The following is a 23,233-nucleotide window of genomic DNA, read 5'->3' as shown; positions in this document are numbered from 1 at the left end:
TAGTGGCACAAAATAGATACATATTTCACAGTTTTACTGACCTTCAAAGTAGTCACCAGCATCGTGTATAGCCCATTGCCAGTGATATGAAGGTCATAGGATACTCTTAGCAGTGCCCATTGTGTTGACAGTTTGAGCGGCGTGGTCTATTGCCTGACACATTTGTGGCAGCTCTGAAGTGAATGCCATGAAGTGTTTCATTCAGTTAAGAAATCGAGTTGAACTCATGAAGGCTTAAGTTAGGAGAGTGCAGTAGGTGGTATAGCACGTAGCAGGCCCATTAGTAAAAAAAATCAGAAACAACTTGCACTGTATGTGATTGAGCAATGTCCTGCAAAATGGTCCAGTCCTGCAGAAAGTGTCATCACTTCTATCTCTATGCTGTTCATTTTTGGAACTCAACCTTCGGCCAGGATATAAAATTTCAGATATCTGCAAAGTGTGGAATTTTAGAAATAAAAGAAACTTGTTGTTTAAAAATTACCTGAAAGACCTCATGAAGAAAAACTACAAACTAGCCCTCATAAGATTGAAAGTAGTAAGATGTATACCAAATATGTAAAAGGAAAATAGCTATTGACTTAGAGCCTGATAGCATAAGTGAAAATTCACAAAAATGAGCTGTTGCTACGATATGTCTAAATTCATTATGGAGAAAAATTTGGACATCAAAATATGAGTAGAATTGAGCATAAGGCAGATGTGCAACACTTTCATGAGATACAATTCTATGATCGATTAGATAATATAGACGTAATATAGACATGGTTCAAATGAATATACACTCCTGGAAATGGAAAAAAGAACACATTGACACCGGTGTGTCAGACCCACCATACTTGCTCCGGACACTGCGAGAGGGCTGTACAAGCAATGATCACACGCACGGCACAGCGGACACACCAGGAACCGCGGTGTTGGCCGTCGAATGGCGCTAGCTGCGCAGCATTTGTGCACCGCCGCCGTCAGTGTCAGCCAGTTTGCCGTTGCATACAGAGCTCCATCGCAGTCTTTAACACTGGTAGCATGCCGCGACAGCGTGGACGTGAACCGTATGTGCAGTTGACGGACTTTGAGCGAGGGCGTATAGTGGGCATGTGGGAGGCCGGGTGGACGTACCGCCGAATTGCTCAACACGTGGGGCGTGAGGTCTCCACAGTACATCGATGTTGTCGCCAGTGGTCGGCGGAAGGTGCACGTGCCCGTCGACCTGGGACCGGACCGCAGCAACGCACGGATGCACGCCAAGACCGTAGGATCCTACGCAGTGCCGTAGGGGACCACACCGCCACTTCCCAGCAAATTAGGGACACTGTTGCTCCTGGGGTATCGGCGAGGACCATTCGCAACCGTCTCCATGTAGCTGGGCTACGGTCCCGCACACCGTTAGGCCGTCTTCCGCTCACGCCCCAACATCGTGCAGCCCGCCTCCAGTGGTGTCGCGACAGGCGTGAATGGAGGGACGAATGGAGACGTGTCGTCTTCAGCGATGAGAGTCGCTTCTGCCTTGGTGCCAATGATGGTCGTATGCGTGTTTGGCGCCGTGCAGGTGAGCGCCACAATCAGGACTGCATACGACCGAGGCACACAGGGCCAACACCCGGCATCATGGTGTGGGGAGCGATCTCCTAGACTGACCGTACACCTCTGGTGATCGTCGAGGGGACACTGAATAGTGCACGGTACATGCAAACCGTCATCGAACCCATCGTTCTACCATTCCTAGACCGGCAAGGGAACTTGCTGTTCCAACAGGACAATGCACGTCCGCATGTATCCCGTGCCACCCAACGTGCTCTAGAAGGTGTAAGTCAACTACCCTGGCCAGCAAGATCTCCGGATCTGTCCCCCATTGAGCATGTTTGGGACTGGATGAAGCGTCGTCTCACGCGGTCTGCACGTCCAGCACAAACGCTGGTCCAACTGAGGTGCCACGTGGAAATGGCATGGCAAGCCATTCCACAGGACTACATCCAGCATCTCTACGATCGTCTCCATGGGAGAATAGCAGCCTGCATTGCTGCGATAGGTGGATATACACTGTACTAGTGCCGACATTGTGCATGCTCTGTTGCCTGTGTTTATGTGCCTGTGGTTCTGTCAGTGTGATCATGTGATGTATCTGACCCCAGGAATGTGTCAATAAAGTTTCCCCTTCCTGGAACAATGAATTCACGGTGTTCTTATTTCAATTTCCAGGAGTGTATAATATAGATAATACAGAAATGTTTTGGATAACATACAGTTTCAAGTATTATTATGTGGAAAATAATAAAGCTATAAATAGTTTTATTGCAGCATTCACTACATCAAATGCAAGACTTAAATTATATGATATTTTAGATAATATACAAAAATCTGTTAATACAGACAGTTTAGTACTAATTGATAATGGTGAAAATATTATGAAAACAGGAGGTAAGCTACATGAATATACTAATGAACTCAGAAAAAAATTGCGCTACAAATTGGATTTCGAATGGACCTAAAAGTTATTATTTTGAGAAAAATAATGAAAACCCAGAGATGAAAATGAAGGAATTCACTTTAAACTATAAGAATATTCAGAAGCTGAATGGTGAATCTATGGTACGATTAGCTGAGGATAAGGTGAAAGAAAGTCATAGTTAGGGTACAACCAAACAACTAGAGATATAAAGAGTAAAAATTTAATCAACGAACCAGTTGAGAAAGATTTATCATTTCAGTATTATAAGAGAATAATTCCAAAAAATTATAACACAGTACCGTACAGATTTCAAATTTTATTAATAAATTTTAATTCTATGTAAATGGAAGTCTTACAGAAGAGGCAAAACAACACTAATTTCTTTAAATTTGTTTCGTGAGCTACAATCACAATTTTTCTGTAACATTGCTGGTTGCGAATATTTGGACACTAGGCATTAAGATAAAATATTTGGAACAAATAACGAATTTAAAATTATATTGCCACATAAATGTTTGAAATTAATTGGTAGTTGGATTTTCAGTTTTTTGGAGAAGGGAATATTAAACTGAGATATATAGGAAAGAAGAAAGTTTAATATAATGATAATGAATTTCATCATCAAGAATTTTTGCTTTAAATTTTATGCAAATGTTTTCTGGTTTTTCTCAAAATCTCTTTTTAAATCAGAGTAATCTTGTAGCAGTGGCGCAGCCCATTATAATGACCATCCATCACTGAATTAAATACAGCAAAATGAACTTCTTTTTAAATTAATTGGAGTGCATTCAAAATCCGATTATTTTCAACCAAAATTAAATTTCATCTTATTAATATTATGACTACATGGATTTTAAGAAGACAGTATTATGAATGGCCTGCAATTTTTAGTGCAGTTGAAAGTGATGTAGTTCTAGATTTATAAGTAGTATGTGGATATGTTGAGCACAGTTGGTATGTTTTTGTTGCACACACTTTTTAAAGAATTAAATTAATTATACAGTACAATATAATATAATAAATTTTACTATTTCTTAAAAAGGTGTGCGCAATAAAAACATACAAACTCCACTCAACATACCCACTATTGCTAAGGTAAAAACGTATTTATTGTAGAAACATTAGTAGTTACTGGGGATACATGACACATATCTGCTGTCATCTTACTGCATCAGATGTTCCGCATTTTAGCAGAAGTAGATAGACTTGTAACCCTCTAAATGTTACGATTTCTTCGCTTCTTTAGACAATACAACCATCAGATGTAAGTCAGCTAATTTTGCAAAGTGCTCCTAGAACTGTAATTCAGCAAGTGGTGCCATTTATTTGTACTTTAAGACAATATAAGTGACTGAAAACTTTAATTTTGACATACGTGTGATAGGACATTAACATCATCATATTTTCAGTCATTGTTTTGAGATGACGCTACCCACATAAAAATGAACATGAATCAAAGTGCAACACCAGTTCACTCAAACTACTGGTCAGTAAAATTCAGAATAGCAAAAAAAAAAAATATTGCATTGAACTGGCTTCTTATTCAAATAAATACTGGCCAGTAACATACAAGCTAGTGAAAAAATCGATAACTGTAGTTTTGAATTTTCAAGTTTGGAATCTTAATATCATTGTGACCAAGCATTGTATTTCAGTATTCAATGTAGGCATTGTTTCCTATTATGTTATCTGAAGATGGTCATTTTACTGGTCGAGACTAGAAATCGAGTATCCTTCCTTGTAATTTTGGCAAATAAAAAGTTATCATAAAGAAGACTACAAAATTAGATTAAACATACCACAAAAATAAATTCTGTTGTAATTTTAATCGCATTTACACCATTACAATTAAGATTTACGTTCGCTAAGTCATATTGTTCAGTTTGATGCTGTCTTCAAGAGACGCCCATTGGCATTCACCTTCTGTGGTATTTAACAAACAGCGATAAAAGACTTAATTCCAGTGTGAGATACATTTGTGTCATTCATGACACAAAAACTATTATATATGATATAAAGTGCTAAATAAATCATTATTTACATGGAAAACCAACCATACTCATGAGAAAAAGGTTGTCTATATGTGGGCTGTGTTCAGTGGTATAATTTACCATACGGTACTTACTTAATTCAAACTAAATGGCAACTGAGATCGGTCAGTGTGCACTACTGTTAAAAAAGTTCTAAAAGTATGGAAACAATATGGGGTAGAACCTGGATAATCTCCTGACATTGCAGCAGCGGCACCACACCCACCCACCCACCCACCCACCCACACACACACACAACGACTTCGTCAAAGCTCACGACTGTGACCTCAAGCTTCCAAAATACAGGGTGACAATTATCGAACTATATGAACTAAAATCGTCATAACTTCTGAACGGTTTGCGTTAGGACGTTCAAAGTGCATGGTTGGCCATGGGGCATGATGGAAGTCAGTATGCATATTGTTGTTTGGTTCAGTGACAAAGCCCACTTTCAGTTGGATGGGTTCGTCAACAGCTAAATTGGCGCATTTAGGGGACTGAGAATCCGCATTTCGTCGTCAAGGAGTCGCTTCATCCTCGACAAGTGACTGTGAGGTGTGCAGTGTCCAGTCAGGGAATAATCGGTGCGATATTCCTTGACGGATGGTTCAAAATGGTTCAAATGGCTCTGAGCACTATGGGACTCAACTGCTGTGGTCATTAGTCCCCTAGAACTTAGAACTACTTACACCTAACTAACCTAGGGACATCACACACATCCATGCCCGAGGCAGGATTCGAACCTGCGACCGTAGCAGTCGCACGGTTCCGGACTGCGCGCCTAGAACCGTTGACAGATGGTGACTACCGAACAGTATATGAAAGTTTTGGAAAATGGTTTCATCCCTATTATCCAAAATGACCGTGATTTCGACAAGATGTGGTTCATGTAAGACGGAGCTCGACCTCATCGAAGCAGTAGAGTGTTTGAAGTCCTCGAGGAGCAGCTATTACCCGACTTCATTTCTTCGGTAACACTCACCTCATACAGGGCATAGACGGTCAAGCTTCCTGCCTCCCCCCTTCTATCAAATCCAAAATCGTCACAAACTTATGAACCAATCTGCTTTTCTCTGGTAACTATCCCATACAATGGTAGATTACATACCTAGTATTCCTCAAGTGATATGCTGTGAGAACACTGCACGATTTACGCACAGTTTATAAAAAAATATTTCTCGTCCAAGTCGAAAGTACTATATTGATCAGTCTTATGATTGCCTGTGTGTGTGTGTGTGTGTGTGTGTGTGTGTGTGTGTGTGTGTGTGTGTGTGTGTGTTAGGGTGCAAACGTCCGCTGTAGATCAGAGGCTCAAGGCGCGAGCCGCCGCGATCACCTGGGCTGACTCCGGGTAGCGTCAGGTGGGCTTACGACGGCGGAGCTGAAATTCTTCTCATCAGAACATGTAGCCCAGAGGTTATCAAGGAACGTTTTTGTGAGGTTTGTTATTGATGGGTTATAAAATGAAATAAATTATTTCTGAGCTTCCGACAGACTGACAGTGTTAGCAGACTGACGAGTTGTAATTAGCTACATTATGGATGAATCGGGTTCAGTAATGCGTCTTTTCTTTTGTACTGCACGATGTTTACTATGGAGAATAGCTTAAGTGGAACCAACATTCCCTGTGAAATCTTCTGCGCCCTACAGTGTTGGCAGTTCTTGTAGATGGCCGTCATGCGCTTTTGTTTCAGTGACTGCAAAATCAAGTTGAATGTACCCACTGGGTAGCTGAGCTGGTTAATGGCGATTCAATCGAGCAAGAGATGACTCTACTGAACAGACTGTAATCCACTCCTGCGTGTCAGGAAGTCAGAATTCTCAACCGATGTGGGGCACCAGTGCTGCGACAAAATCATGACACATCCATTTGAGGAGTTACGTGTGTGTGTGTGTGTGTGTGTGTGTGAAATCTTATGGGACTTAACTGCTAAGGTCATCAGTCCCTAAGCTTACACACTACTTAACCTGAATTATCCTAAGGACAAACACACACACCCATGCCCGAGGGAGGACTCGAATCTTCGCTGGGACCAGCTGCGCAGTCCATGACTGTAGCGCCTTAAACCGAGGAGTTATGTGGTCTGGTTCATGATACTAAGTTAGTATCTGCAGGGTCAGGGTTCAGTTCCTTCTTCAGGTGAAAGCTTTTAATAGGCACTGTTAGATCCTATTTGCCTCTGATCATTCCAAGTAAAAGAATATACGATCTCTTCGTGTTTCCACATCCCCACTATTCCCTTCGCTACCGACTACACGCCAGGCCGGGCCATGACAGAGGCGTAAGTGGCAGCATGTAGAAGCTCTGTCACCAATAGTAGTAGATATTTTATTTTAGATAAAGAATCAAACATCTTTTACATTCACTGGACACTTATTCTATCTTTTATTTTATGTTGAGACGTTGAACATATGGGATCTGGTTTAACGGGATTTGATCCATTCATGATGACGTAGCGCCATCAATTCATTGTTTTCCCCAGTTTCAATAATCCTCAAGTTCTACACGTAAGGTGCGTGTCATGGTTAGAATCCTGGCTCGGCACAAAGGTTTTCTAAGCACATCTCGCATTTGATGAAAGAAATCTATATTTAATATCCATTCGTGGTTAGAAAACAACGGCGATAGGTACCGGTTTCGAATCCAGGAAGGCAGAAATTATTAATTTTCTCGTCATTGCAGTTCGAAACATCTCCCTACTATTGACATAATCGATATCAGACCTTTATCTGTGCGACGATTACCGTTGTAGTCGCGTCTCACAACAAATGAATAACTAAAACTTTTATGTCCCTTTGTTTTAGATAACACTGCACATGGATCGACGTGCCATCTTGAAGATAGTGGAATTACTACTGATACGTTGTTAACAGTGAGGTTTCGATAGAGTGCTTGATGCTGTTAATCATGGTTTTTCTAAGAGGTTGGTTCTTTAATCATTTTGTGCAAGAGCACTCGCCAAGTTAACGATGGTTAATAGATGGTTGAAAAATCTTTTAGAGAAAAAGAATTCAAGAATGAATGATGTTTTAAGAGTTACGATCATCATTTGTGTCAAGTACTAACGGCCTTGCCGCAGTGGTAACACCGGTTCCCTTCAGATGCCGAAGTTAAGAACTGCCGGGCTGGGCTAGCAGTAAGTTGGGTGGCCATCCTATTTATCGAGCGTTGTTGGCAAGCAGGACGCACTCAGCGCTTGTGAGGCAAACTGAGGAGCTACGTGATTGAGAAATAGCGGCTCCGGTCTCGTAAATTGACATACGGCTGGGAGAGCGGTGTACTGACCACATGCCATTCCACATTCGCATCTATTGACACCTGTAGGCTGAGGAGACGGCGGCCTGTCGGTACCGTGGGGCTTTCATGGCCTGTTCTGGCGGAGTGTAGTTTAATTTACTAATGAGAGTGGTAACACTTTACAAATGTCACTTCTTGTAACAAATTTGTGTTTATAAGCGCCAAGGACTGGCTCAGGTAGTCCCTGATATTTGTAGTATCCTGCTATTAATTTACAGCCGTAGTTAACTGCCATACATATAGAGAGCAGTGATTTCTAGTTGTCACTTGTGGTAACCATTTTGTATTATCAAGTGACTGTACCGAAACGATATTAGAGGACCTGCAAGACAGTTACGCTATATGGGCTATATGCAAATCAGGTGAAAAACAATTCAGGTCGTTCGGATACTTTTTGAGCATGGTAGTACCATGAGTAGTCGTGTAATAGAGTGCTATGCATCAGGACAAGTATCTATCTACACGGATAGCGCGACGACGTCTGGAGCATCAGCGACTGTCAGCACGGAGAGCATTGTTGCAGCTTTCTGTGATGCGGTAGAATAGAGGCGCGCCAACAGTGCTGCGCCCACCTGCACCACTGGACTCAGGACTGACGACACGTCGTCTTTTCAGCCGAAACACGGTAGAACTCCGAATCACGATCAACATATCCGTGAATGGAGGTCCTGAGGAGAACCGCTGTTGCCAGACTGCATTCGTTACTGTCATACTGGACCAGCACTTGACGTGATATTGGGCACACGCCACGATCACCTCTACTTCACATAACTGGTGATTTGGACAGCAGCCGTTATGTTTTTGGTGTGTTGAGGATGGTGTCTGTGCCCTATCTTCGAGGTCTCCTTAACGTTATCTTTCAGTACGATAACGTAATACTGCGTGTTACCCATCTCTTCTGCTGACCTGGCTAGCACGTTCTCGAGACCTCTCTCACATTTGAAACATCTGGCCGTGCGTTATCCAGAGACTGGAAAGCCATCTCTCCGTGTCAACTGTAATTGATGAACTCTGTCATCCCAGACCAGTTCAGTTCGATGCCAAGCTTGGTAGGCTGCCAAACGTGCCAGCAATGTTCGTTTAATTTCGCACTCTGTATGCACCGAAACTACAAATTTGATCATATATACTTCCTTTTATGTTGTGTAATCAGAATAATTAAAATTTCGTTATTCGTATCCTGCCTGGTGTTGCAGTTTCTAATGGCTAGCAGTGTATTTCAAATGTTCCAACAAGGAAGTGTCCTCTGACAGCAGCAGGAAAAATTGAGATTATGATGTCTGATCAAGAATCTTGTAAAATATAATCTAGCCTTGACCAAGTAACACAAGATCTTAAGGAACTGGCTAGGGACCGAATGTTGACTGTTGGGGGAGCAGGCAGTAGCCTGACCAAAAATATGGAATATTACACCAACTAGGGCAATTGGTGTATCTGTTTTAGTAGCTGAAAAATAATAAACAGCAAAATTGTTTGGTGGATATGGGCAAATCTGCAAAATAATACGGTATTTAGAACAAAAGACAAAATTAACAAAAAATAAAGTAACTTGGACTGTAGTTTTCGTTTATTTGGCAGTTGTGTACTATTATAAAGTTGTGAGAGAAGTAAATGTTCATAGAACTTAGTTAAGGGATGTGTGAAGGCAGATGAACCAAATCAGTTTCTCGATTGTTACGAAGACGAACGTGTTCCAGTTTTAGTGGCAATAAAGTCATACACGGTAACTAGAGTTGCGGTTTCTTCAAAAATTACGCTGCTTTGCAGCTCTTTAAACATAATTACGTAGCAGGGCTACAGTTGTCCTACCGCTGATGCTAACCAGTGTTCAAAGTGATGTAATATACTGATACTTACCCTTGCATATGCATCCTTGAATGTCAGTGCTTACGAACAGTTTACACTCAGCGTTAATGTCCCTTATTACTGGGAACCAGTACATGGCGTACTATACACCCCCTTCCCTTCCGCCTCCACCACCGATTCCTTAAGGAATCGTACTCTCAACTATAAAACGTTGTCGAACATCTTATTACTTTACAAATTATATAATTTTCCACACATCACAATATTTATGATGTCGTATCTCCTCAATTACATGCCGTGCAATGATATAATTTGGCAGGTAAATTTAGCGGTATTTGTGGCCACTGTTGAAATTTGTTGCCATCCATTCCTTGGTCTTCCTGTTCGTCGTTTCCTTCTCGTCTCCATTTAATGAATTTTCTTGAAAATACTCTTGCTTTGCATGTTCTTTAATTGACCATACCATCTTAGACTTGATGTTTCTGTACTATTCTCTTAGGGTTCCTCTTTCACTATTTACCTTATTCTTCAAAATGGTTCAAATGGCTCTAAGCACTAGGGGACTTAACATCTGAGGTCAACAGTCCCCTAGATTTAGAACTAGTTAAAACTAAGTAACCTAAAGACTTCACACACATCCATGCCCGAGGCAGGATTCGAACGTGCGACCGTTGCTGCAGAGTGGTTTCAGCGCCCTTAATCTTCCATTCCTCACTCTATCTCTCCTTATTATTACTGACTTACTTCTGAGGAACTTAATTTCACATGCATGTTGTCTTCTCACATCTCTTTTCTTCATTACACATGTTTCAGACGCATAGGTCCGTATTAAGATGTAGTAAATTCTATATACATATTACTTCCTTCCCTTTTTGTGGGACGTCTTCGTTCCAAACAAGGCTCCTAACACTATTCAGATCTCTTTCTCATTTGTTCCATTTTACTTCATCGCATTTTCCACATTCTTCAATTATTCACCTCCAATCCTTATACCGCTGGCTGCTCTATCTTTTTTCCCAGCTGTTACCTGGCTCTCATATTTGTTTACATTAAATTCATTCCATACTTTCTCACAGTTTCATCCCAAGCATGTAGCTGTTCCTGAATCTTCTACACCTTGTTTCTCCAGATCGTCAAATCATGCGTGAACATCATTGCTTTCATATTACGTTCTTCAATTTTTTTTCTGTCACCTTAATAATTATCTCATTTATGACCACAATGGAGAGGAGAGGTGACAATACACTGCCCTGTTTCACATCACTTGTTTGCTGGAATCAATCTGTTCCTTCAGCTCTCACTTTCATGTGAAAGTTAGACTTCCACAGACCATCTCCTCCACTACGCTAGTTCTGTTTTTCCAGTCCCCTTTTTTCTAGGGGTTCTCAGACTTTTCTTCGACAGATGCTGTCAAATGACTTTTCTATATCGAGAAAGGCCGTCACAAGGTCTTCCCCAGAATCATGGTGGTGCTTCTGGAGCTGCCTCACTGTAAATATGAGGCCAACACTTGATCAGGCCTCCAGGATCTTTTCATATAACTTGGGACATCGTGACTCCCCTATAGTTCCTATAATCCTTACTGCTCACTTTCTTAAATACAGGTACAATTAGAGCCCTCTGGTCTGGCTGTGGCAGGTGTGCGTGTGGCTGGGCGCGCTGTGTGTGAGCCAGGGCGTGCTGTGCGTCTGGAGCCTGGTGCTGCGCTACTCGCTGCCGCCGCCCACGGATGCCATGCTGACCGCGCTACTCACAGGCACCCCATCCATCTCTTGGGATACTCTGCAGCCCCAGGTAACGACTCCTAACTTCCTATTCCTCAGCATTTCATAACTGGAAGACTTCATACAGTGCACAAATGGCATCATTTAACACTGTAAGTGGCTAATTGGTTTTTTCTCCAATGTGCGAACGGTTATGGTCTAAGATCACCCTAGCATGGAAACTTTCAGGCGACAAGGATGTTTCAAAATTGTAGTACTATTAAAAACAATACTTACAATTTTGCTGTCGGAAAAGGTTGCATTTACCGTATAAAGAAGAAATTTCACACTTGGTCGGCCTTTGATTCCTCATCCAGATTCAACGCAAAAGTTTATATAGCAAAATCAGAGAGGGTGTATTTTGAAAATGCACGTATGAAAAAGAGGAGCTGGCAACACCATCACGTTGTGCAATACATTGTAATGTACAGAGGAACATGTATCAACTTGCACTGCCATACAAGTAATCGTAACTCAGTGAGTAGACTGCTGGGACATGAAACCCACATCCACCGTGGAGCTATGGTTTGAATCTTCATCAGGTTCCTATTTTATTTTTTAGACGTACATTCATTATTTCTCATCGTTTATAAGCAGTACATAATTTGCTCATATGCCAATAGCCATCACATGACAGTGGGATCCCTTAAACGGCATGTTTGAATCCAGTAACTGCCCAGTGCTCAACCGTAACTGGGCCCGTCAAGTTCATGTATGGCGGCTTCACGATGGAATATACAAAAGGTGAATACGTCGATATGCTTTCGGTTTTGGGTGCATCCAATAACCAAGCTGTTGTTGTTGTTGCTGCTGCTGCTCGTGCTGCACATAACCCTGAAAGGCGCCATCCTGATAAGAATGTTTTTCGTCGCCTGGATCAACATCTTCGGGAAACCTGTAATCTCCGTCTACAAGTAACTGACAGAGATCGTCGAAGGACTAGATGTACTCCACAAACAGAGGGTGTGGTTCTTAAAAACTGATTACCAATCACCTCGGCGAAGAACTCACGATATTGCAAGGCAGTTCCAGATGTCTGAAAGACTGGTTGTTGAATTTATGTACGGTGAAGAACTTGATCAATATCATTACGCTTTAAGTCAACGCCAGCAGCCAGAAGACCGCGTTTTGAGAGTACAGTTTTGTGAACGACTTTTGTACCAAGAGGAAGATAACGATCATTTTATAAATAACGTGATATGAACTGATTCTAGCTTCACTCGTGAATGCATTTTCAACCTCCACAATAGCCATTACTGGTCGGAACACAAGCCACATGTCACCCTTGAACGTTTTCGCATAAACCTTTCGGGTGGAATCGTAGAAGGAGTGCTTTTTGGGTCCTTACCTACTGTCGGACAAGTTGAATGCATCCCTGTATCGTATGTTTCTTTGCAATATTTTGCCTGACGCATTAGAAAATGTTCTACTTGGTTTCCGGCGACAGCTGTGGTGCACTGCCACACTTTGGAATGAATCTGCCTAACTACTTAAATGAAGCACTTACAGGGAAATGGAAGTGCTTCATTTAAACAGGTAAATGGTTTGATCATGATCAAGTGCTCTAACCCCACATTTCCCTGACCTTAATCCACTAGATATTTATTTGTGAGGATACTTAATGGGACAAATTTATACTCCACCTGTATGGTTAAATGATGATGGCGTCCTCTTGGGAAAAATATTCCGGAAGTAAAATAGTTCCCCATTCGGATCTCCGGGCAGGGACTACTCAGGAGCACGTTGTTATCAGGAGAAAGAAAACTGGCGTCCTACAGGTCGGAGCGTGGAATGTCAGATCCCTTAATCGCGCAGGTGGGTTAGAAAATCGGTGCTGGAAGGTTTCTTGGGGATGGCGGCCCCACTGCACTGAGGAGTGGTACCCATGTCGGTCGGTGAGGCCTGGCACGAAGTCGGCGTTCCAAAATATCCCAAAGGCATCCTATAGGATTCAGGTCAGGACTCTGTGCAGGCTAGTTATTGTCGGATGTTATTGTCGTGTAACCACTTCGCCACAGGCCGTGAATTATGAAGAGGTGCTCGATCATGTTTAGACATGCAATCGCCATCTCCGAATTGCTCTTCAACAGTGGGAAACAAGAAGGTGCTCGAAAAAAACAATGTAGGCCTGTGCTGTGGTAGTGTCACGCAAAACAAAAAGGGGATCAAACCCCTCCATGAAAAACACGACCACACCATGACAACGTAACAATGCCTCCGAATTTTACTGTTGACACTACAAACGCGGAATATTTTTCCCAAGAGGACGCCATCATCATTTAACCATACAGGTGGAGTATAAATTTGTCCCATTAAGTATCCTCACATATAAATATCTAGTGGATTAAGTGGATGACGTTCACTGGGAATTCGCCATAGCCACACCCTGCCATCGGATCGCCACATTGTGTACCGTCATTCATCACTCCACACAACAATGGACTTCTGACAACTGATGATAGGTTTGTAGCTTCAGCATGGGTTCTTATAAGTGCTGCAGACGTGTGTTTCGTATTATCCAATTCTAATGTCGCTGCTGACGACCTGGCAGGTCATTCTGAACAAAACTCACTCTTTTCGTTATAACAACTTCATTCGTCAAGATGGTTGGTGCGAACTGCAGACTTGAGTCCTCTATCATCTATTTCTAATGCCACTGCCCAAAGAAGTTCTAGAGCAGGTTCTGCGAAGATCACAACTTCATTGCCACACATACAACAACTGGAAAGTAGTGAAATGAAGAAGATCGTCGGAGTTGATAATCAAAAAACTGCAAGGCCTATATAGACTAAAGGGTCCCAGAAGATTACGGAGATTGATTCCTATGCAGATAGAATGTCAACTAATCCTGCTAAACCAATGGGGAAAGAGGAAGAAAATTTCCGACTTCATCCTCGTCAGAAGATTCAGAATTTTCTTCTCTGCCAGAGGTTGATGAACAGCGAAATGAAAGCTCGTGTGTGTGTGTTGTGCTGCGTCGTTTTCAAATGATCGGTTAGGTGAAAACTGGATCCGTTGTCAAAAATTCCTGAAATGGGTCTCACATAAACTGTGGGGGTAATCTGAAAAAGAATTTCATTTGCTTGACCTGTAAATAACTGAATAATAATCAATATGTGATCATTTGAGTTGTTTTCCTTTGGTTTACTTTGGTTGATTTAAAGGAAGAAAATAATATTCATTTATGTGTTTCTTTTTGTGCCGGAAGAACTTAAAACAATGCTTTATCTGTTTATGGAAAGTGTGTTAAACTAGTAATGTCTGATTTTACTGTCATATTTCTAACCGAAAACTGTAAGAGAACGTGATACCACATTATAGGAGCCAACCCCATATTGGGAATAGTTTTTGGGATTTTCTAAAAGTAAACTACAAAAGAAAGAGTTTACCTTTAACAAACTAAAAGCCAAACAAACCTAATCTTAGAATCCCATACTTTAATATAATTGTAAAAATAGTGTTTAATTCTTAATGGTGTTAGTGGTATGAGACAAAATCAAAAACTACTCCATATTAGGACACTTTACCCTTTATCTTCAAACTGCTCAGTCAGCACGGAGCAGAGTCAGAAAACGAGCGCTAAGAATTTTAAATTCTCTTTTCCTAACCTAAACTCCATTGGTGAGTGACGGCATCCTTCTAACCAATGTGACGAACGTGGAAGTGCCTCGAAGAATGAAGAAAGAGAGGAAAGCTCAAAAAGTTTCTCTGATGTGGCGAACATGTGTGCATAAACATTTTATTAGCTGGTAACGAGTTTGAATGGTTTTTCACTATTGGAGAATTTAGAACACACTGTTTCTAGCAGGAGAGACAATATACAGAAACAGTGTTGGGCAGACAGAAATTCTATTGAGGTGGTGCGGAATTTCTCACATTTCATGGGAATCGAAAAAGAGAGAATTCCCGTTGACATCCATGCTGAATAAATATTATCACATCCCAAGTGCCGGACGTTGTGGCCCAGCGGTTCTAGGCACTTCAGTCCGGAACCGCGCTGCTGCTACGGTCGCTGGTTCGAATCCTGCCTCGGGCATGGGTGTGTGTAATGTCCTTAGGTTAGTTAGGTTATGTAGTTCTAAGTCTAGGAGACTGATGACCTCAGATGTTAAGTCCCATAGGGCTCACAGCCATTTGAGCCATCCCAAGTGGGCACCTGGGAGCTAAGGCACGTTTGCGGCCGTGTGTAATGGATTAACGCCCGAAAACTGCTGTTTCAGAGTACGGCAGGCAGGCCGTGGGAGGGTTGCAGACTGCCACCCAAGTCTGCTGAAAAAAACGCGGCACGTTCTGGATTCCGCTTGGTTACTATGTGAAAACGTCCAGATACCACCTAACAGTTTGTACTGCCCGCTCTTGTTTATGAATGTATTTCCCTCACTCTACTTGCAAGTGGAACAGGAGAGGAAGTGACTACAGAGATCGCCACAGAAGTAGGGGCCTCAAGGTAGTCCCACCGTCCTACAGCGTTGCCAGTTAGTGATATCAAATGTTAGTAAAAACTCAAAAAAAATGTTAGACACTATTTTTAATCTAGAATATTATGGAGTACTTTCCAAAGGATAGTTCTTGCCAGCTCCTATGAAAAAAATATAAAAACATTACAACAAATGTTGAAGAAAAACATGTTTTCACTTAAATTTGGACCGAAAATAATATATGAAATTTCTCAAAGTTTGTAGATGGTATGATACATGTTTTATCGCTAAAACATAGAAGCCCTCCGAGATAACATACCATAAGAGGTGTGAAACTATTCCACCTGCGCTCGAAAAATTTCGTCGCTGACGAATTTGTGTTCTGTTGGACCTAGTAGAAATTCCCATCGAGAAAGTGGTCAAGAAAATTTTGACAGTTATTCGGAAGGTAAGGAACTATCGGTCGTGAAATGGAAACTACAGCGAAAGTAATAACCGTTTCATTTCCAACAGTTAGCTACACCTTCCAGCTATTTCTCTACATAGTCGCCGCTCCGACTTAGATATCTGTCGTAGCGTTGTACCAACTTTCCAAGACTCTCGTCATAGAAGGCAGCCTACTGTGCTTCCCGACAATCTTCTACACTGGACTACAACTCGTTGTCTGTGCAAAAATTTTGTCTCCGTAGCCAGCAGTTCATTTGAGCAGGGATGAAAATCAGTGGGAGCCAGGTCCAGGCTGGATGGTGGGTGATCAAACACTTACTATCGTAAACGCTGAATGAGCGTCCTCACTGCCCCTGCAGTGAGCAGCCAAGAACATTGTTATGAAGAAGGAAACGCATGACAGTTATGTTATATGGGGCTGCATGAAATCAGGCGAAATCTCTCGGCAGGACCCATACATGGCCGAAGACACTATCTTATAGGTATCTTTACGGTCCTCTGTGCCCTCAGAACTGAGAAGAGCGACATGACGCTGTCTGTGCATATACTAGAGACACTGCCCAACACATCTGTGCAAACCTTCATTGGATTTTCACTGTGGTTTCCTTTTTACACCCGAGCGTTTCTTACATTCTAAATAGCCCTCGTATGAAGTTAATATAGGTAACATATGATGCATCACTATTGTACTATGTCACGTATGAATGCATTTTATTTACGAGAGATTCTGTGTGCGAAAGAGCGCGAATACTTGTATGCCGCCGCTAGAACTTTAGTTCCGATGGTTCGCCTTAATACAACCGACAATATTCCCTATCTTCTGAATATATTTTTTTAATGCTTGTAGCGACCCTTCGTCACTGCACCCATCACCCAAATCGCCGGTATATGCTAAATGAATGTAACTGTAGGTAATTTTAGGCCAATCTTTCTGTTTAAGTAGAGAAAAATAGTCATGGGTGACTGGCATTTGAGAGTAGGAAAAGGAAGAGAAGGAAACATAGTAGGTGATTATGGATTGGGGGTAAGAAATGAAAGAGGAAGCCGTCTGGCAGATTTTTGCACAGAATTTTGCACAGAGCATAACTTAATAATAGCTAACACTTGGTTTAAGAATCATGAAAGAAATGAAACTTCCTGGCAGAGTAAAACTGTGTGCCCGACCGAGACTCGAACTCGGGACCTTTGCCTTTCGCGGGCAAGTGCTCTACCAACTGAGCTACCGAAGCATGACTCACACCCGGTACTCACGGCTTTACTTCTGCCAGTAACTCGTCTTCTACCTTCCAAACCGAGCGTGAGTCGTGCTATAGTAGCTCAGTTGGTAGACCACTTGCCCACGAAAGGCAAAGGTCCCGAGTTCGAGTCTCGGTCGGGCACACAGTTTTCATCTGCCAGGAAGTTTCATATCAGCGCACACTCCGCTGCAGAGTGAAAATCTCATTCTGGAATCATAAAAGAAGGTTGTATACATGGAAGAATCCTGGAGATACTAGAAAGCATCAGATAGATTATATAATGGTAAGACAGAGATTTAGGAATCAGGTTTTAAATTGTATGACATTTCCAGGGGCAGATGTGGACTCTGACCACAATCTATTGGTCATGAACTGTAGATTAAAACTGAAGAAACTGCAAAAAGGTGGGAATTTAAGGAGATGGGATCTGGACAAACTGACTAAACCAGAGGTTGTACAGAGTTTCAGGGGGAGCATAAGGGAACAATTGACAGGAATGGGGGAAAGAAATACAGTAGAAGAAGAATGGGTTGCTCTGAGGGATGAAATAGTGAAGGCAGCAGAGGATCAAGTAGGTAAAAAGACGAGGGCTAGTAGAAATCCTTGGGTAACAGAAGAAATATTGAATTTAATTGATAAAATGAGAAAATATAAAAATGCAGTAAATGAAGCAGGCAAAAAGGAATACAAACGTCTCAAAAATGAGATCGACAGGAAGTGCAAAATGGCTAGGCAGGGATGGCTAGAGGACAAATGTAAGGATGTAGAGGCTTATCTCACTAAGGGTAAGATAGATACTGCCTACAGGAAAACTAAAGAGACCTTTGTAGACAAGAGAGCCACTTGTATGAATATCAAGAGCTCAGATGGAAAACCAGTTCTAAGAAAAGAAGGGAAAGCAGAAAGGTGGAAGGAGTATATAGAGGGTCTAAGCAAGGACAGTATTATGGAAATGGAAGAGGATGTAGATGAAGATGAAGTGAGACATACGATTCTGCGTGAAGAGTTTTACAGAGCACTGAGCGATCTGTGTCGAAACAAGGCCCTGGGAGTAGACAACATTCCATTAGAACTACTGACAGCCTTGGGAGAGCCAGTCCTGAAAAAACCCTACCATCTGGTGAGCAAGATGTATGAGACAGGCGAAATACCCTCAGACATTAAGAAGAATATAATAATTCCAATCCCGAAGAAAGGAGGTGTTGACAGTTTAATAAGTCACAGCTGCAAAATACTAACGCGAATTCTTTACAGACGAATGGAAGCCGATCTCGGGGAAGATCAGTTTGGATCTCGTATAAATGTTGGAACAAATGAGGCAATACTGACCCTAGTAATTATCTTAGAAGAAATATTAAAGAAAGGCAAACCTACATTTATTGCATTTGTAGACTTAGAGAAAGCTTTTGACAATGTTTACTGGAATACTCTCTTTCAAATTCTAAAGGTGGCAGGGGTAAAATACAGGGAGCGAAAGGCTATTTACAATTAGTATAGAAACCAGATGGTAGTTGTAAGAGTCGAGGGGCATGAAAGGGAAGCAGCGGTTGGGAAGGGAGTGAGACAGGGTTGTAGCCTCTCCCCGATGTTATTCAATCTGTATATTGAACAAGCAGTAAAAGAAACAAAAGAAAAATTCGTTGTAGGTATTAAAATCCACGGAGAAGAAATAAAAACGTTGAGGTTCGCCGATGACATTGTAATTCTGTCAGAGACGGCAAAGAACTTGTAAGAGCATTTGAACGCAATGGACAGTGCCTTGAAAGGAGGATATAAGATGAACATAAACGAAAGCAAAACGAGGATAATGGACTGCAGTCGAATTAAATCAGGTGATGCTGAGGGAATTAGATTAGGAAATGAGACACTTAAAGTAGTAAAGGAGTTTTGCTATTTTGGAAGCAAAATAACTGATGATGGTCGATATAGAGAGGATATAAAATGTAGACTGGCAATGGCAAAGAAAGCGTTTCTGAAGAAGAGAAATTTGTTAACATTGAGTATAGATTTAAGTGTCAGGAAGTCGTTTCTGAAAGTATTTGTATGGAGTGTAGCCGTGTATGGAAGTGAAACATGGACGATAAATAGTTTTGACAAGAAGAGAATAGAAGCTTTCGAAATGTGGTGCTACAGAAGAATGCTGAAGATTAGATGGGAGGATCACATAACTAATGAGGAGTTATTGAATAGAATTGGGGAGAGGAGGAGTTTGTGGCACAACTTAACGAGAAGAAGGGACCGGTTGGTAGGACGTGTTCTAAGGCATCAAGAGATCACAAATTTAGCATTGGAGGGCGGCGTGGAGGGTAAAAATCGTAGAGGCAGACAAAGATGAATACACTAAGCAGATTCAGAAGGATGTAGGTTGCAGTAGGTACTGGGAGATGAAGAATGTTGCACAGGATAGAGTAGCATGGAGAGCTGCATCAAACCAGTCTCAGGACTGAAGTCCACAACAACAACAACAACAGCAACAGAGAAAAATACACTAGTAAGCCAAAACATTATGATCACTGCCCACAGCGATGTTTGATGCCATCTGGTGACGTTGCTGGCACGTAAAGCAGTAACAAAGCAGATAAGGACTGAGGATCACCCTAGCGAAGATATGAGCTGCAAATGGAGAAACCCACGGAGGTAAGCGACTTTGACAAAGAGCAGGCCAGGTTACTTAGAGCCTGTGAACGGGCGCCTCTAAAACGGCGAAGCGCGTCGAATGCTCACGTGCTACGGTTTTGTGTATCTACAGGAGGTAGAAGGACAGTGAGAAACTAAATGGTGCTAAATGGTTTGATGTCTTCATAGAACGTGGCTTCGGAGGCTTTTCTGCTCTGTAAAGTAGGATAGATGGTGATCTGTGACATCACTGCTGCCGAAATAGGACAATGCTGGTGCATGCACAAGTGTTTTGGAGCACACCACTCATTGTACGTTGTTGAACATGGAGCTCCGAAGGTGACCACTCCTACGTGTTCGCATGTTGACCCAGCGAATCGTGAATTACGATTATAGTGGGCACGGGACCATATGGATTCGACCGTCGACCAATGGAAAAGTGCCGATTTGTCGCGTGAAACTTATTTTTGCTACACTACGTCGATGGCCTTCTATACAAACTCCGTTATCGGGATGAACAGCGGCTTAAAGGTGCAGTGTGCCACGGACCCAGGCTGGTGGGAACAGTATTCTGCTATGGGAGACATTCGTCTGTGTTTGCGTGGGACTTGTGTAAGTAATCGAATGCACGCTGATATCTGCAAACCACCTGCATCACTTCATGCTTGATGTCTTCCTCGACGGCGATGTCATCTTTCAGCAGTATAATTGTCCGTGTCTAGAAGCCAGAATCGTGCTACTGTAATTTGAGGACCATTATGGTCAAATCACGTTGATGTCTCAGCGACGAAATTCGCCTTATATAAATCCTAAGGAACCCCTCTGGGTAGCTGTTGGACGCCATCACAGCATACGCTAATCAGCAGCCCGTTATTTAAACGAATTACATGAGCTGTGCGTAGACATCTGATGTCACTTACCTCCACAAACCTACCTATAAACTGTCGGATCCGTGATACCAGAATCAGTTATATATTTCCAAAGGCGGAAAAACAAGCTATAAACAGGTGGTCGTAAAATCTTCGCTCATCAGTGTGTATTTGCGTGTGATTTTGTAAAATCACAAGTTTTATTGAAGTATACCACAAGACAATTGATGTCAAAACGCAGTAAGTGCTTTTATATAAAAACTTCATTCTTGCTTCTGTAATGTCTGTGCATTCCATTAAAAATTTCGTTTATATTCCATTCTTGGAGAGTCAAAACATGTGCTCACATCTAGAGATTCTTCCGAAATTGCTACACTGTTAATACGCAATACAGTCGATTCGGAAATCTCGCAAGGTCTTGTTGTCATTTTATGAACTTTCGCGGAATTTATATTATTCCTAGCTTCTCCCAGTGTTGGAAAGATCAGTAATAATCTTGAGTACGTTCGATACGAGGATTTTTGATTGATTTCTAATGTCTTTTCGCCCTTACACACCGATCGACACTACACGTAAGCCCATCTCCTGCACTTCGTTCATTAACAGACACACATCACTGCACCATTCCACGGACTACTGAAAGCACTCGTGAACACACGACAACGAGTAGAAACACAGAACATGTAAGCTGGCGCTGACGCACTGCACCGTTAATTGTACATGCGGCAACAAAGCTGTGAGATGGGCGAATCACAGCGCTTAGCGCCGGCGTACTGCGGGAATAGGGTCCGAGCTTGAAGTACGTGATTTACTTACCTCAAGGTATTGTCTGTTTAATGGAGAACACAATAAACAGACGCAGGGAGCTGCAGTGGGCCCACTCTCATCTGTGGTTGCGAGTTTGTACATGGAGCATTTCGAGAAAGAAGCCATCAAGTAATCCAGATGGAAACCGACTTGCGTTTTCCGTTACGTGGATGACACGTTCATCTGGCCTCTTGGAAAAGACAAACTGCAAAACTTCGTTGATCATTTGAATTCCACGCGTCCCAACACCAAATTCACTATGGGGACCAAGACAGAGGGAAAACTACCATTACCATACGTCATGGTCAAGAGAACAGCGGATGTCAGTAGTAAGTGGGTCTGACCATAGCACTAAGAGATAATTTATTGAGCATTTAATGTGAAACCCTTTACTTTCATCACAGTACTTTTATCATTTTCCTCGTAGTAATAACTTTTTGGCCCAGTTGAAACCCAATTAGTAATCCATTTATTATCTCCCAACTCATCTGTCCATTCACCCAACATACAGACTTTTTTTAAAATTGACTGTGCCGTCATCAATATATACTACAGAACCAGTATCAAAATATATAACGTTTTTTCCTAGTTTATTTAATCTATCATACAATCCAATTCTTGCAATTAATGTAGTGAATGCAGCTATGAAAATATTTGTAGATGTACTATTTTCCACATAATAATTCTTGAAATTGTACCTCTTCTGTTCCATATGCTAATTAATAACATTTACATCTAAATTATCTAATCGATCATCCAACAGTATCTCATAAAACTGTTGTAAATCTGTTACATATTCTGTGTGACTCATATTTTGCCTTTGTCCAAATTTTCCCCATAATGAGTTAGATATATCTTAGCAACAGCTCGTTTTATTCTATCAGGATCTAAATCAATATCCAGTTTTTCTTTACCTGTTTTGATACACTCCTCATCACTTTCAAAATTATATGGACTGGTTTCTAATTTTATTTTCAAAAAGTCTTTCACATAATTGTTAAATAACATATTACTTTTATTTCTAAAATTCCATACTTCATGAACATCTAAAACCTTACATCCCATTTCCACAGCCAGCTTTACGTCATCTGTTACCCAAGTTTCAATAAACCTTCTTTCTTCATCACTGTGATTGCACTTTCCTATTTTTTCTTCTGCACATATGACACACAAAGGAAACAGCAGTTTTTTACTTTTATCAGTCTTAATTCTTACAATCAAAATAGGGTGATACAATCCTCTAGGCGCCAATAATTTACATTTTATAAATCCAAACAATTTTTTAGTATAATATCTGGGTCTATATATTCTTGTTTCATGTCACTCGGGATAATAATCATCGAATTGTACAGTTGGATAAAGGCTGCATACATCATCATGTGTTATTTTTGTGCTAACACAATTGGTTTTAGCTCTTAATTTTGTTGCATTTGTTCGACCACCAAAGAAAGCAGCTCTCAGCTTCAATGGTTCAACAATTTCAGGTTACTGT

At 41.5% G+C, this 23,233-nt stretch overlaps 1 protein-coding gene across 1 annotated transcript in view; it reads left to right on the top strand.

Moving 5' to 3' along the window:
* The window catches only part of LOC126274804 (uncharacterized), a 136,652-nt gene that overhangs the window by 48,971 nt on the left and 64,448 nt on the right, over positions 1-23,233 (top strand). Inside the window, exon 3 of the mRNA XM_049977143.1 lies at positions 11,222-11,377. Coding sequence (XP_049833100.1) covers positions 11,222-11,377 — 156 coding nt within the window. The remainder of the gene's footprint in view (positions 1-11,221; positions 11,378-23,233) is intronic.

This window comes from Schistocerca gregaria, chromosome 1 (genome assembly GCF_023897955.1).
Source record: "Schistocerca gregaria isolate iqSchGreg1 chromosome 1, iqSchGreg1.2, whole genome shotgun sequence".
Lineage (NCBI taxonomy): Eukaryota > Metazoa > Arthropoda > Insecta > Orthoptera > Acrididae > Schistocerca > Schistocerca gregaria.
The sequence above is the reverse complement of the archived record's forward strand: the minus strand, read 5'-3'. Positions and strand labels throughout refer to the sequence as shown.